Source organism: Hyperoodon ampullatus (genome assembly GCF_949752795.1).
Source record: "Hyperoodon ampullatus genome assembly, chromosome: 10".
NCBI lineage: Eukaryota > Metazoa > Chordata > Mammalia > Artiodactyla > Ziphiidae > Hyperoodon > Hyperoodon ampullatus.
This window is the reverse complement of record NC_136923.1, coordinates 103,530,767-103,543,551: the sequence shown is the minus strand read 5'-3', so window position 1 is coordinate 103,543,551 and position 12,785 is coordinate 103,530,767. Positions and strand designations below refer to the sequence as shown.

At 58.1% G+C, this 12,785-nt stretch overlaps 1 protein-coding gene across 1 annotated transcript; it reads left to right on the top strand.

The window, feature by feature from the left end:
• The first annotated feature begins 7,903 nt into the window (after positions 1-7,903).
• Positions 7,904-12,785, top strand: PSMG4 (proteasome assembly chaperone 4). The gene is made up of 3 exons (XM_079713094.1): positions 7,904-8,137; positions 9,639-9,714; positions 12,586-12,785. Exons 1-3 carry the CDS (start codon positions 7,964-7,966, stop codon positions 12,705-12,707), a joined length of 372 nt encoding a protein of 123 aa, XP_079569220.1. The 5' UTR covers positions 7,904-7,963; the 3' UTR covers positions 12,708-12,785.

Genomic DNA, 12,785 nt, shown 5'->3' with positions numbered 1-12,785 from the left:
GATTTTGGATTAAAGGCCCAAGGATCTCGTGAGAGAATCCTGTGATGCTGTAAACATCCTCGATGTTCTTGTGACTCACTGGGCACGTGCCCGGGGGCAGCTGCATCTCCAGGTGGGCACATCACGAACCCAGGACTCACCCTTCCTCACTTGGTAGGAAGCTGACAGGTGTCCTCCCCACGGGCAGTTCTCTTATCCATCATCTAAACCCTGTAGTTCTTGGTTCTTGGTGAATGAAATTCACACCAAAGCTCACAACCCGGTGGCAGAAAGAAGAGAGGGCTGAGTCAGAACACCGGGGCCCCTTCGTCTCTTCAAGCAGACAGCTGGTAGGCTGGCCTCTTTCACAGCCTCCTGCTGGGCCTTTGCATCTGTGGGCCGTGGCTACCTGGGAAACAGGAACTGCTCTTTCATCTGAGTGTCCTAAAATTGCAGAGTTTAGAGAAAATACTGGCCCTCACGGAGATCTGAGTGTTCTAAAATTGCACAGTTTAGAGAAAAGCCCGGCCCTGACAGAGTTCCCCGAGTTGAGGGGAGGAACTCAGGCCCTCCCCATGGCTTTGCAAAGCCAAGGCCACTCTGCATGGAGCCCGCCTCCTTCCCACCTGCCACCCTGTGGTTCCCTGTGGAATTACACCCTCCTGCTCGGGTTGGAATGGAAGGATCTGGTTACCGGTCTGCATTCTTATCTGATCTTCACAGGGTATTAGCCCTAGAAGGCGCCCTAGAGATAATCCAAGCCAATCTTCTCCATTTACAGCTCAGGTAACAGACCTAGCAGAGGGGCCCAGGGCTAAGGAGCAGCGGGCCAGGCCTGGGGCCTGCAGCCTTGAGAAGTTCTCTGTTTATTCTTCCAGCATTTCCTCACTCAACCGCTCAATCAGTATTTGCTTTGCCTGTGACATGCAGGGCCCCTGCTGGCTACCGCTCAGAAGATGAGAGACCCCGTAGCTACCCCTAAGGAGCTTCCTGAGAAGGAAGATGGGCATGAAAAAGGCCACTGCATGAAACGATTGCTCTGTGGGCGGTAAAAAGGCAGGCCAGGAGAAGCTGCAGCCCGTCTGCCCGAGTTGGGGAAGGCTTCCTTAAGGGCCAGAGTCGGGGCAAACCTCCGGGGTTTCCCCTGCAGGAAAGCTGGGGCGGGCAGGGGCACGGCGTGCAGTGGAGCACAGGGCAAACGGAGGCGGTGGGTTCTGGCCGCCTCGTGGAGCTTGGTGTCAGCAGGGCATCAAGTCAGGAGGTGAGGGGCCTTGATGTCTGCAAAGGTGTTAGGTCTGAACACCGCTGAAGAACAATCAGGGGGCGTGACGTGGGCAGGTTTAGTCACTCAGTCCATCTCTCCATCCATTCGTTCGTTCGCTCGGTGAGAAAGACAAATTGGGAGCCGGTGAAGCAGGCGGCAGGGAAGCCAGTCGGAATGCGACAGCAGCAGCCCAGGCGACAGACGGGCAGGGTCTGTGCCAGGACGGAGGGCAGGGCGTGCAGGGCGAGGGCCGGAGGGGGCGTGGGTGACGTCTGCGCTGTTTGCAGAAATAGAGAGGATTCCTGAGTTTGTGTGGGGAAAGGGAGGGCCAGGTGTGCGTTCACCAATGTCGGGACGACAGGAGGGAGAGGGCTGGGGGCGGGGGCAGCGGGTGGCGGAGATGATGGGTCCAGGTGCTTGGGCACGGTTAGGAGGTGCTGGCCGGGAGGCATGCGTGCGGCTCGAAGCAGAGCGAGGCTGCCTGCAGGTTCACGCTTTGGAGAGTGGGTGATGAGCAGGATCAGGTCCATGGATGTAACTGCCCAGGGAAAGTGCCAAGTGAGATGAGGGCAGGCCCCCGAAGGAGCTATCCCGGGCTGGGTTCTGCAGAAAGCAAATTCAGAGAGCTTAGTCTGAATGTTGGTGAGAGAGGACGCTGGGAATGCACACCCATGGAAGGAGGGAGAGGATGGGCCTGGGCAAGGGAGCGGGAAGGTGCGGACCCCAAAGCCTCCGCTGACCCTGGGAACTGGGGCCCTTTGCTGCAGAGCTGGCACCTGGACAAACGTCTCCTTGAGCAACAGAATAGAAAGTATAAGGGACTAAAGGCAACTGCACGCATACGCAGCTGGGGCAAATGATGGACAACAAGACACAAAGAGACCACAAACCAGCTGCCACTTCTGAGGTGCCGGGAGCAAGGGCAGGGTCCTGCGCGTGCCCCCTGCACACGGCATCACCAAGGGGGTGGCACTAAGACACGCCTCCGGCCCGACCCGCTGATCCACCTCCACCCTTTAGCCCGTTTAAGGGACAGCTCGCCCCCACTTAGGGAGCAAGCAAGGGCACCTGTTTCTTGTTTTCGTTAACTTGCGTTGTAGCAAGAGTCCAATTAAAGCCTTGCCTGAATTTCCCGTCTGGCTTCTTATCCATTTCTACTGATTAAGAGATTAAAGGGTCCAAGGACCCAGCTTGGCAATAACCCCATGGGGGGCTCCAGAGCTAAGATGGCTGTAGAGCCCCCGGGAAAGACCTTTGGGCAAGGAGGCTCTCGGCAGCTGAGGTAATCAAGAGGGGTGACACTTGAAGGTCCCAGACCCCAGGGCCCAGTGACAGTTCTTTCCTGGAAGGGGGATCTGCCCTTAGGCCAGAGGTGCTTTTTGGTCCACTTACTGTCACAACTGGGCAGGGGATACCAAATGACTCGCAAGTAGGTCACCCAGGAGCAGGACATTTTCCTCCCTACCCCTAGGGGTGACAGTAGCCCTAACCTCCTCCTCACATCAGGGTGCACCTCACTGCTGGAATGCTGCCTCTGCTTTGAGACTTGCAGGGCTTTGGACACAAGAATCCCAAAGCGCTAGTGACAGCCATACATAGCAATGGCTTAGCGGACTCCTGCCATGTCCCCTGGGGGCTCTGATCCTGCGGTGAATGAAGGTTTGGGGAGCACCATCCCCTAGATGGATTTCTGGGAGGATGGTGAGTGCGGCTGCTCCTGCTGCCACCCCTGGCGTCCTTGGCTCAAGACGTCTTCCTCTTGGGGACGTGGCACCATGGGAAGCACTTCGGTTCAAGTCACGTGGGGCGTCCTGGGGGATGGCTCCCCACCCTCACCATCTCTGAGCATCTCTTTCTTCGGTGGGTGGCAGCTTGTGGGTGGCAGAGGGTGATGAGACCAGCGGCTCCCATGGGTCTGGGTCCACTCTCCCACCTCTTTCACTGTCTCAGTGACGTTACGTGGAATGCCACGCAGAGGACACGCTCTGTAAGCACTTGGATGGTGGCGCTCTCTGAGGCCCTGTGGACAGGAGGGCAAACCTGTACCTGGAATGTGGCCCCCATGAGAACAAATCGCTGGCGCCTCTGGGTGGAAGGAGCCCGTCACCACCACCCTGCTCCCACCCTTGGGGAGCAGCGCCAGAGGAGAGCTGGGGCCTGGGTCTCCTGGCCCAGTGGGACGTCTGGTGGCAGCAGTTGCAGGATCAACCTTGGGCAGTGGGATTCCGTGCTGTTCGCTCTTTGCAGAACCCCCATCTCTGCTACCGTGGAGGTTATTTTGTTCTTGGCCCTTTGTGCCAGCCCTGGGTGGTGGCACACAGGGCCGACCAACATCAGGTGATGGAGTCCTTTGGTCACTGACTTGATAAATTTGTCGCCTGTGGTGGACGTTCTCTGCTTGGTGATAGCACATGCTACAGTGATCTCCACACCTCATGGACAGTCCATCCACATGACTCTTCCCCAGACTTCCTTGCCCTCCATCTTCCAGTCTTTCTTCCTACAGGTCCTTGACCAGCCCAGCCAGGCCACTGGCCATTGCCCAAGAGTCTGTATATACCCTAACCTTGGGCTACTGCTCTGTCAACACACAATAGATGACCAGGTGCACTGCCAGAGTGAATCTGTGATGCAACTGCCATCCATTTGTAGCTTGCATTGACCCATCCAAAAACCAAGCTCAGGCTTTTACCCCATTCTTCAGCTATTTTTACGGGATCCTGCATACATCCATAAGTGTGAGCTGAGGACGACAGGGCACTGGTGAAACAGAGGTGACAATGATGTAATGCATCAGTGTGATATCATGTGGAATGTCTATAGACGGTGTAGAGCTCCTCAGACTACATTTTGTCAGGGGGTGGAGCGCTAACACAGCCTTGGGCTGTGAGTACTGTTCAGATAAACGAATATTGTCATCCATCCATGTCAGTGCAAACTGTTTCTTCTCTTTTCTGATCGGAAGAGAAAAGAATGCATTTCCCAAATCCTGGTCCACCTACCATGTACCTGAAGACTTATTATTCTGCTCTGGCAAAGATACCACAGCTGCTGAGGCAGCTGCAATCGGGACTGCTTCTTGGTTGAGTTTATGGTGGTCTATCGCCGTCTTCCAGCCTCAGCTGGTGAAGTAGAGAGGGATGAGGACCACCGCCACTGCATCCTTTGGATCCACGATGCTCCGTCCTCCTCTGGATGCAGTACTGCTTGGCTGAGGAGGGGAAGTATCACAGGCTCCCCCCTGGCCTTCTCCACTATGGTAGCTCCTACCCCAGGCCAAGGACCCAGTATGGGGCCGTGCCAACTTCCAAGTGCGTCCACCCCAATTACATGTTCAGGGACCAGGCGAATGGCCCCAGATGGGTCTGAAGACCTAGTGGACCCTTGGCCAGCACTCTGTTTATTGTCTGGTTCCTGTAGGCCCCCGCACTAGCAGGAGGACAGTGATGACACTGGTCCTCATATCTCAATGCCAGCTCCGACCCTTGAAACGCCTGGGTCTTCCTCTTTCCCGAGTGTACCAGTACCTGAGTAAATGGCCACTGGTCCCTTTGGAGAAGGGCTGGGGGTCACAGTGTGCCGCAGGGGAGCTGGTCACCTCTTCAGTTATTTGGTTCCCAGAGACTGAGCAAAGGGACCACAAGATCAGGGTGACTGCTGGTCATCCATCCTCCGTGTTTTGCGACGGTGCAGGGTGACTACTAGCCTTGTATCACCCTCACCTTTTACACCCTGAGCTGACTCCGTGGGCACTGTGGAGCGAAAGGGCCCATCACAGCTGTCCTGCACTGGGCTGAAACGGCCTGGCCTTTACACAGCTGCCTCTGCCAGTCACTGGGTGTGGGCCGCCCTGGGGAGGGCGTGCAGACACTGCAGGAGGCCCCAGTGGAAGGCTCTCTGCTAATGGCGTTGCCAGCAGCTGGGACAACCAGTCCTTTCTTGAAGGGGTCTGGGTGGCACATCTCAGAGTCCATCCCAGAGTCTTTGGAGAAGCCAGTGTGGTTGATGGAGTGGGTTCCTGAGGACGTGGAGGAGGAGAGAGTCAGAGCACAGGGGGAGAGATCATCCTGGGACTAGGGGAGGGGCATCTCCTGCTTAATGAGGGGGAGAAGGAGGTAAGAGTGGGGTCCCATGAAGGTAAGGGTTTGAGAGGATTTGGGGAAATCGAGCCCGCTGACCTCTGTTTTCTTTGTAAACTCAGAAGCTGAGGCATCGGCTGAATGTGGGCCTGGGTAGGGTTAGGACTTGAGGAGAAAAGTCCTCAAGGTAAATGAGAGGATGCAATCTGGGGCCCACAGGACAGTGTTGAGGGGCAGCTGATGATGGCGGGCCAGGAGGTTGTGAGCCCCGCCTGCTGGGTCATGTGGCTTCCCCAGCGGTTATCTGAGCCCGCGGAGGAGCAGAAAGGAGCACGCTCCCACTTGCACTGGGTAGGCGTCGGGGAGAACAGGAGGCAACAGGGTGTTAGCTTGTTGCCTTAGTTTCCCCAGACAGCTCTTCAAGACTCTTTAGAGAGAAACTCTCTGTTTTAAAAATGGTGTTTGTAGGGCTTCCCTGGTGGCGCAGTGGTTGAGAGTCCGCCTGCCGATGCAGAGGACACGGGTTCGTGCCCCGGTCCGGGAGGATCCCACGTGCCGCGGAGCGGCTGGGCCCGTGAGCCATGGCCGCTGAGCCTGCGCGTCCGGAGCCTGTGCTCTGCAATGGGAGAGGCCACAGCAGTAAGAGGCCCGTGTACCAAAAAAAAAAAAAATGGTGTTTGTCTTCTAAGGGGACAAAGCATTAAAGGGTATCAGAGTTGATGTGTGGGTGACATCACCTGCTCTGTCAGTCCAGTTCATCGATTTATTCTTTTATGGATCATGCTTTTGGTGTTTTATTGTGAAATCTTTGTCTGTTTAAAGGTCACAAAGGTTTTCTCCTACGTTTTCTTCTGGAAGTTTTACAGTTTTAGGTTTCATGTTTAGGTCTCTGAACCATTTTGAGTTCACTCTTGTGTATGGTGTGAAGTGTAAACTGAGGTTCATTAATAATTAAGGAAATGCAAATTAAAATCATGTTAAAATACTCCTTAGAATGGCTAAAACGAAAAAGACTGACCACACCAAGCAGCTGATATGGTCCTGGCTGAGGATGTGGAGGACCCAGAGCTCACACTCTGCTGATGGGAACATACAAGGGTACAGTCACTGTGGAAACAGCTTGTCAGGTTCTTAAAAAGTTACACATGGTACAACCATTCTACTCCTAGGTCTTTAACTACAAGAAATGAAAGCATATGTTCATAGAGATTTGTACACGTGTGTTCATGGCAGCTTGACCGCAGTATCCCCAAACTGAAAACAGCCCAATGGGCATCACCACATGAGGGATAAACAAGCAGTGGTGCGCCCACCCAGCAGAACGCTGGTCATCAATGCAAAGGAAGGAACGACTGACACATGCAACAACCTGGATGAATCTCAAAATAATTGTGATGAGTGAAAAGGCAGACCAGAAATTATACCTACTGTACGGTCTATTTACATAAAACTCTAGAAAGTGCAAACTAGTGACCAAGTACAGCACAGTGTTTGGGGGAGGCAAGAGGGGTTACAAGGGACTTGAGGAAGCCTCTGGGGGTGACGGATATGTACATTCTCTTCATTGTGGGGATGGTTTCATGAGTTACACACGTGTCACAACTTCAATTCGTATACTTTAAATAGCGCAGTTGTTGTAGGTTAATTATACCTTAATGAAGCTGTTAGAAACTATTGACCTGAAAATCAAGTACATAACTGAATCATTGATAATTAGCAAAGGGAACAAACTTTTAACAATACTTACTGTCTTAAATGTCAATTTAGTCGACTTAGATCTACTAGAGATTTAACAAGCACAACTCTGATAGCTCTGACATAAAACCCAAGAGTCAGTTGTAACAGAATCTGACAAAAACGGGCGCTGTGTGCGTTTACCACAAACACTCTGTCTCAACACACTGAAGCCTTCCTATGTCAACTCCGAGTGTCCCAGAGTGACTACAAGTCAAGGTCCCCAGCAGGGATGACAGTGGCCCCCTTTCACCTGCTTCCCACGCCTCTGAGAGGCACCTGTTCTTACTTCCACTTTGCAGATGGGGAGACTGAGTCTCAGGGGTTGAACGGTTAGCCAAGGCCCACGCTTGTACAGGACATCAGCTCAGGGGGTCTGGGTCCAAAGGCGTGCCAACCCACCCCTCTAACTCAGTCCATGCAATTTTCCTTTCTAGAGCTTCCCCAATATCGCTGCCATCCTCATGGCTAGCTGCATTCAAGGCTTCCTGCTGTTACGGGGCTGCTGGGAGCAGGAGGATTTTGGAAAATCTAACCGAGTACGAGGGACGGAGGAGGCTGCTTTGAGTACTTGCGGCACCGACTGAACAGCGCTGCCCTCTGCTGGGCGGCGCGTCTCCACCAGGTAAGACGCTCCCACAAGTCTACACGGCTGTCCGCAAGGACGCCGGCCCTCCCCCGCCCCGCCCCGCCCACTCTTGGGACCCGCCCCCCGGCGTCCCACCTGGGCACCGCCCTTCCCCGGAAAGCCCCGCCCACACCGGGATCCGCCCCCGCCCCAGGCCCCGCCCCACCTCGGGATCGAAAACGAAGGCGCGCTCGACCTCTCGGCGCTCGCCTGCTCGGGTCTGGCAGCGGCGGCGCGGCTGAACCGGGTCGGGCGCGTGCGGCGGGGCCTCCGGGCGGCATGGAGGGGCCGGGGGCTGCTGCGCGGGGGAACGTCTCCCTGCACAACTTCAGCGCGAGGCTGTGGGAGCAGCTCGTCCACTTCCACGTCATGCGGCTGACGGACTCGCTCTTCCTGTGGGTGGGGGCCACGCCGCACCTGCGCAACCTCTCCGTGGCCATGTGCACCCGCTACGTGAGTGCGGCAGGAGGGCCGTGGGTGGGTAGAGGAGCCGGGGCGGGGGGCGAGGGAAGGGGCAGGAGGGGAGGGGCAGCGGCGCGGGGTCCGGGAGGGGGCGGAGGGGGCTAGGGATGCGGGGGAGGGATGGGGTCCCGGAGACCGGGCCGGTGGGGGCCGGACGGTGACCGAGGGCCTCAGGCGCGCGCCCCGTGCCCACCAGGTGCCCGCCGGGGAGACCACGGATTCGGTGGCCCCCAGGGCTGTCCTGGGTCGGGGAGGGGCGCTTGGGGCTCCCCGGGACCGGGGTCGAGGAGGGTTGCGCTACCCACCCGGGGAGAGCTGCGTCCCGCCGCTCGGCTGGTCCTCCTCCATTTCTGGTTGGAGTGTCAGAGCTCCCTCGTGGGACCTCTGCTGTCCGCTCACACTCGCCCTGGGGGGTGGCATCTGCCCGTTTTTCTTGCCGGCTCTGTGTTGACCACATTTATTTACGTTTCCGGCCCAGACCTCTTTCCCGCCCTTCCCCTCCCCTCCCATGTCTCGCTGGCGGGTGTAATAGGCATCTGTCAGGCTCCGGCCCTGCTCCTCCAGCAGCCAGCCCCTCTCTGTTACAGCAGCGCCGTCCCAACCTTGGGGTCATCTTTGGATCCCCTCTGCCACGCTTCACGCGCCCAGTGTCAGTGAAGCAGCAGGCACTGCTGTCAGCAGAACCTGCAGAATCTAGCCTCTTCTCACCTGCTGCCTGGGCCAAACCTGCATCTCTCGTGGCGTCTGAGGTCCCCTTTGCCACGTTATAGGTTTCTCAGAGCTGCTGTTGCAAAGTGCCACAGACTGGGTGGTTGAAAACAACAGGCTGATTCCCTCCCAGATCTGGAGGCCAGAAGTCTGAATCAAAGGTGTCAGCAGGGCTGGTTCCTCCTGGAGGCTCTGGGGGAGAAGTCGTCCCGTCTCTGGGCTTCTGGTGCTGGTGGCACCCTCGTCACCCCCAGTCCTGCTGCCAGTGTCACAGGCCTTCTCTGTGTGCCTCTGTCTCCTCCCTTCTTCTGAAGACACCAGTGCTACCAGAGGAAGGGTCCTTCTCACCTTAACTTACATCTCAATTACGTCTGCAAAGGCCCTATTTCCAAATAAAGTCACCTGCACAGGTGCCAGGGGTTAGGACCTGGACGTACCTTTTGGAGGTTGTGGCTCAGCCCTCAGCGCTGCCTTACGGCCAGTTCCCCCTGGGCTGCAGTATCGTCATCCCTTTGCTCAGACCTTCCGAGAGTCCAGAGCCTGCACTGACCTCCAGGCCCTGTCAGCTGCTGGGGCACCCCTGCCCCCCTGCCTTGGCAGCCACTCGCCCCTCTGGGCTGCTCCGGCCCTTCACCGGGCAGGCCTGCCTGCTGCCAGGAGAGGCTGCCGAACTAGGGTGACACGGGCCCACCGCAGGGGGAGGCCAGCCTGGGACAGGAAGGGGGGCCGTGGGACCCTGGGTGCTCAGGTGATCAGGAGCGTTGGGCCTTTGTTTTCCTTGCAGGACCCCATCCCTGTGTCCACTGCTCTCCTTGGGGACATGTCCGACACGACGTCCACTGGCCTCGCCCAGCGCTTAGGTAGGTCCTGCAGCTTAGCTGCCCGAGTGCCTGGGTGGGGACCTCGTTCGGTGGAGCCGGGAGGCGGTCACTGGAGGAGGAAGACTGTCTGGGAGGCGGACCCCCGGTCTCTGCGGGAAGGAAGGCCTCGTACACTGGGCTTCTCAGGGGCTGACCTGGTACCAGCACCGCTCGGGCTTGTGCTCCCCGTGGGCTCCCGCGTTGCCCTGGCTGCCATCCAGGCCGACCAGTGACAGGTGATCTTGCTCCTCCTCCTCGTGGGAGGAGAGGGCGAGTGATGCCCACAGTGCCTAGTGGGCGGCGGCTCCAGGTAGCCTCCGGGGGTTCGGTGGGGCCCCGCGGAGCAGGAGGGACCGCCCTTCGCCGCAGGTGATGTCGCTCGGAGCCCAGAAGGGTGACGGCCCGGCCTAGGGTGGCCTGAAAGGGCGTCAGGCAGGGCCCCGAGGTTGAGGGCTCCAGCCCCCCTGCACCCCAAACACGCGTCCTGCAGATGCCCAGGTGGTTCAGGTAAAGGTGCCCCCAGCTGGTAGCCATGACCGCCGGGTGGTCCCAGGCGCACGGGGACCTCGACCGGCAGGGCAGCCTTGCCCCCCGTCCGGCCTTCGTGTTCACAGTGTCCCAACCACATGCGGAGCCCCGGGTCCCGGCTGGGGTGTGGTGATGAGGCCGGGCCCTGATTTTGAGGAGTTATTTTGCAGTTGTGTTGATAGTCCTGTTAGCCTGATCTCCGGGGAGTTGGGATGTGTGTGTCCGTCGCTCCGGGACGCACGCATGCGGACAGCGCGGCCACGCGGTGGAGGCACTGCCAGCGCGTCGAGGTCTGGGGCTGGCACAGGTGGCCCACAGGTCACACGAGACGGGGCAGAGACCTGGCGGCTGCGTCTCGGGGACGTCCACCGCACTTGTCCTTTAGCCTGAAGCTAGAGCAGCCTGACTAGTAAGTTATTTTGGTAACTCTTTATGAGGAAGCAATTTAAAATTTACAGAAAAGCCGCAGGAGAGAGAGAAAGGATTCCGGCTTGGCCTTCGCCCGGACCCCCAGGCGCTATCATTCCTGCTCTACGTTTGAGCTGCTAGTATTTTGTGAACCACGTGAGAGCAGGTGGGAGGCCTGATGCCCCTTTGCTTCACTGTGTATTTGCCAGCGTTTCGGGGTGACGCACCCCCAGCAGGCAGGCCCCGTGTGCCGGGCCTGGTGGAGGAGGGAGGGAGGCTGCTGGTTTGTGGAGCTGGGACCGGTGGGTCCCCCCAGTGTGGACAGAGTCCAGGAGACGAGGGCGGCGGGAGCTCGTTTGCTGAGCCATGAATCAGCTGGTTATTCCAGTGAAGTGAGGTGGGCTCCCGGTGTCCTTGAGATGCGGCCTGGAAGTGGTTTGTGTGCGAAAACTAGGGTTCTTTTTCTTTTTTGGGGCATTTTGTGCAAACGTTGGGGCTCTTTTTAACATTCTCTCACGTGGTTTACGTCGATTTATAATCTGCATAACTTGAAACAACACAAGACCAAAAAATACATTCTTTGTAACTTAACTAAAGTCAGACGTTAATGGAGGCTCCCACCTGCCCGAATCGGCAAACCTGGCAGCCCTCAGCCACCGCCCAGCAGGGACGGGCACACGTGATGAGATGCCAGCACCCCAGGGGGACAGGCGATGCATGTGCTGAGGCCACAGAGGACTGTTCCGCAGGGAGGTGACCTGCAGTTGAAAATGCGTTATTAACCGTCGTTAGTTGTCTGGAGGGTGGGTGCTGAGAAGAGACAGGTGCCCCGAGACAGTGTCTTGTGTGGAGGAGGTGACGGCCTGGGGGCGCTGGGGGCTTCGGTGTGGACGGGGACCCGTTGCCCTGTGTGGCTCTGGGGGGCAGGGTGGGGCTGCCGGGTGGACCATGCAGGCGGGATGGTTCTTGGCTCGCGGAGGGACTGGAATCAGTGGCCCCCGGGGCCGGGGACTTTCCTGCCGCTGAACGCGCGCAGGCTGAGCGGCTGTGGCTCGACTGCCCCGGCTCTCCCCCGTCCCCACCTCTTTGCCTTCGCCGATGGGACTGACGTAGCCCCTGGCTTCGGTGGGGGGAGGAGGGGCTTGCACCCGCCCCCTGGGGGATGGGGCCCAGGGAGGAGCTATTTCACCGGAAGAGGAAGAGGGGACCGGGACCGGTACCGGTACCGCCTGGCTCGTCCTCGGGACCTGTCCTGCCTTCAGGTTATGGGTGTGCAACTGCGCGTGCTTTTGGCGGTTGGAGCAGCTCACGTCGGCCATGAACGGTGCCGTAGAAAGGAGCTAAAACACGTCGCTCGCATCGCGTTGAGAAATCGTACGTGTGTGCGCGTGCGCCTGCACGTGTGTATGTGTGGGAGCGCCGGTTCCCTCTGGGGGCGGGGGGAGTTGCCGGGGGGGGGGCGGTACTGAAGGATAGATAGACTTTTTGGGCCGTGCTTGCGGGATCTTAGTTCCCTGACTGGGGATTGAACCCAGGCCCTCGGCGGTGGAGGCGTGGAGTCCTAACCACTGGACCGCCAGGGAAGTCCCAGGACCTTAGTGTTTTAAATGCTTGCACATTATCTGTGCTTTTTAAAAAGCAGCACAACCAGCCAGCCCCACGTGTAGAGCGGTGGGTCTCAGACGGTAGAGTCTGAGAACAGACTCGGTGGGTCTGGGCGGGCCGAGGGTCTGCATCTCTCACGAGGTCCCGGTGCCGTGGCCATGGGGACCGGACTTTCAGAACCGCTGTTCGGTGCCTGTGGTCTGGTCTGCAGCAGCTGCCCGTGACACCACAGGTGTCAGAGCTCGCTTCTCTCCCCGGAAGCCCGCCTTCCTCTTCCAGGCCTTTCCCCGCAGTGGGTTGCACGCGTCCGTGTGCTTTCTCTCGTTTCAGCCAGGAAGACCAGCAAACAGGTGTTTGTCAGCTATAACCTTCCAAACACCGACAGCAGCTTCACGTTGCTGGTAGAAAACAGGATCAAGGAGGAAATGGAGGCCTTTCCCGAGAAGTTCTAGCCGAGGCGGCACCAAAGACGCAGATGCGCGCGCCCGGACGGACGTCTGAATAAACGCGTGGGGTCTCGCCAGCCGTCA

What these genes read in the sequence shown, in the direction of transcription:
- PSMG4 (XM_079713094.1), top strand. Translation starts at nt 7,964, where the DNA reads ATGGAGGGGCCGGGGGCTGCTGCGCGGGGGAACGTCTCCCTGCACAAC. An exon ending in TGGCCATGTGCACCCGCTAC is followed by an intron (nt 8,138 to 9,638) that starts GTGAGTGCGGCA and finishes TTTTCCTTGCAG; the next exon opens with GACCCCATCCCTGTGTCCAC. An exon ending in TGGCCTCGCCCAGCGCTTAG is followed by an intron (nt 9,715 to 12,585) that starts GTAGGTCCTGCA and finishes CTCTCGTTTCAG; the next exon opens with CCAGGAAGACCAGCAAACAG.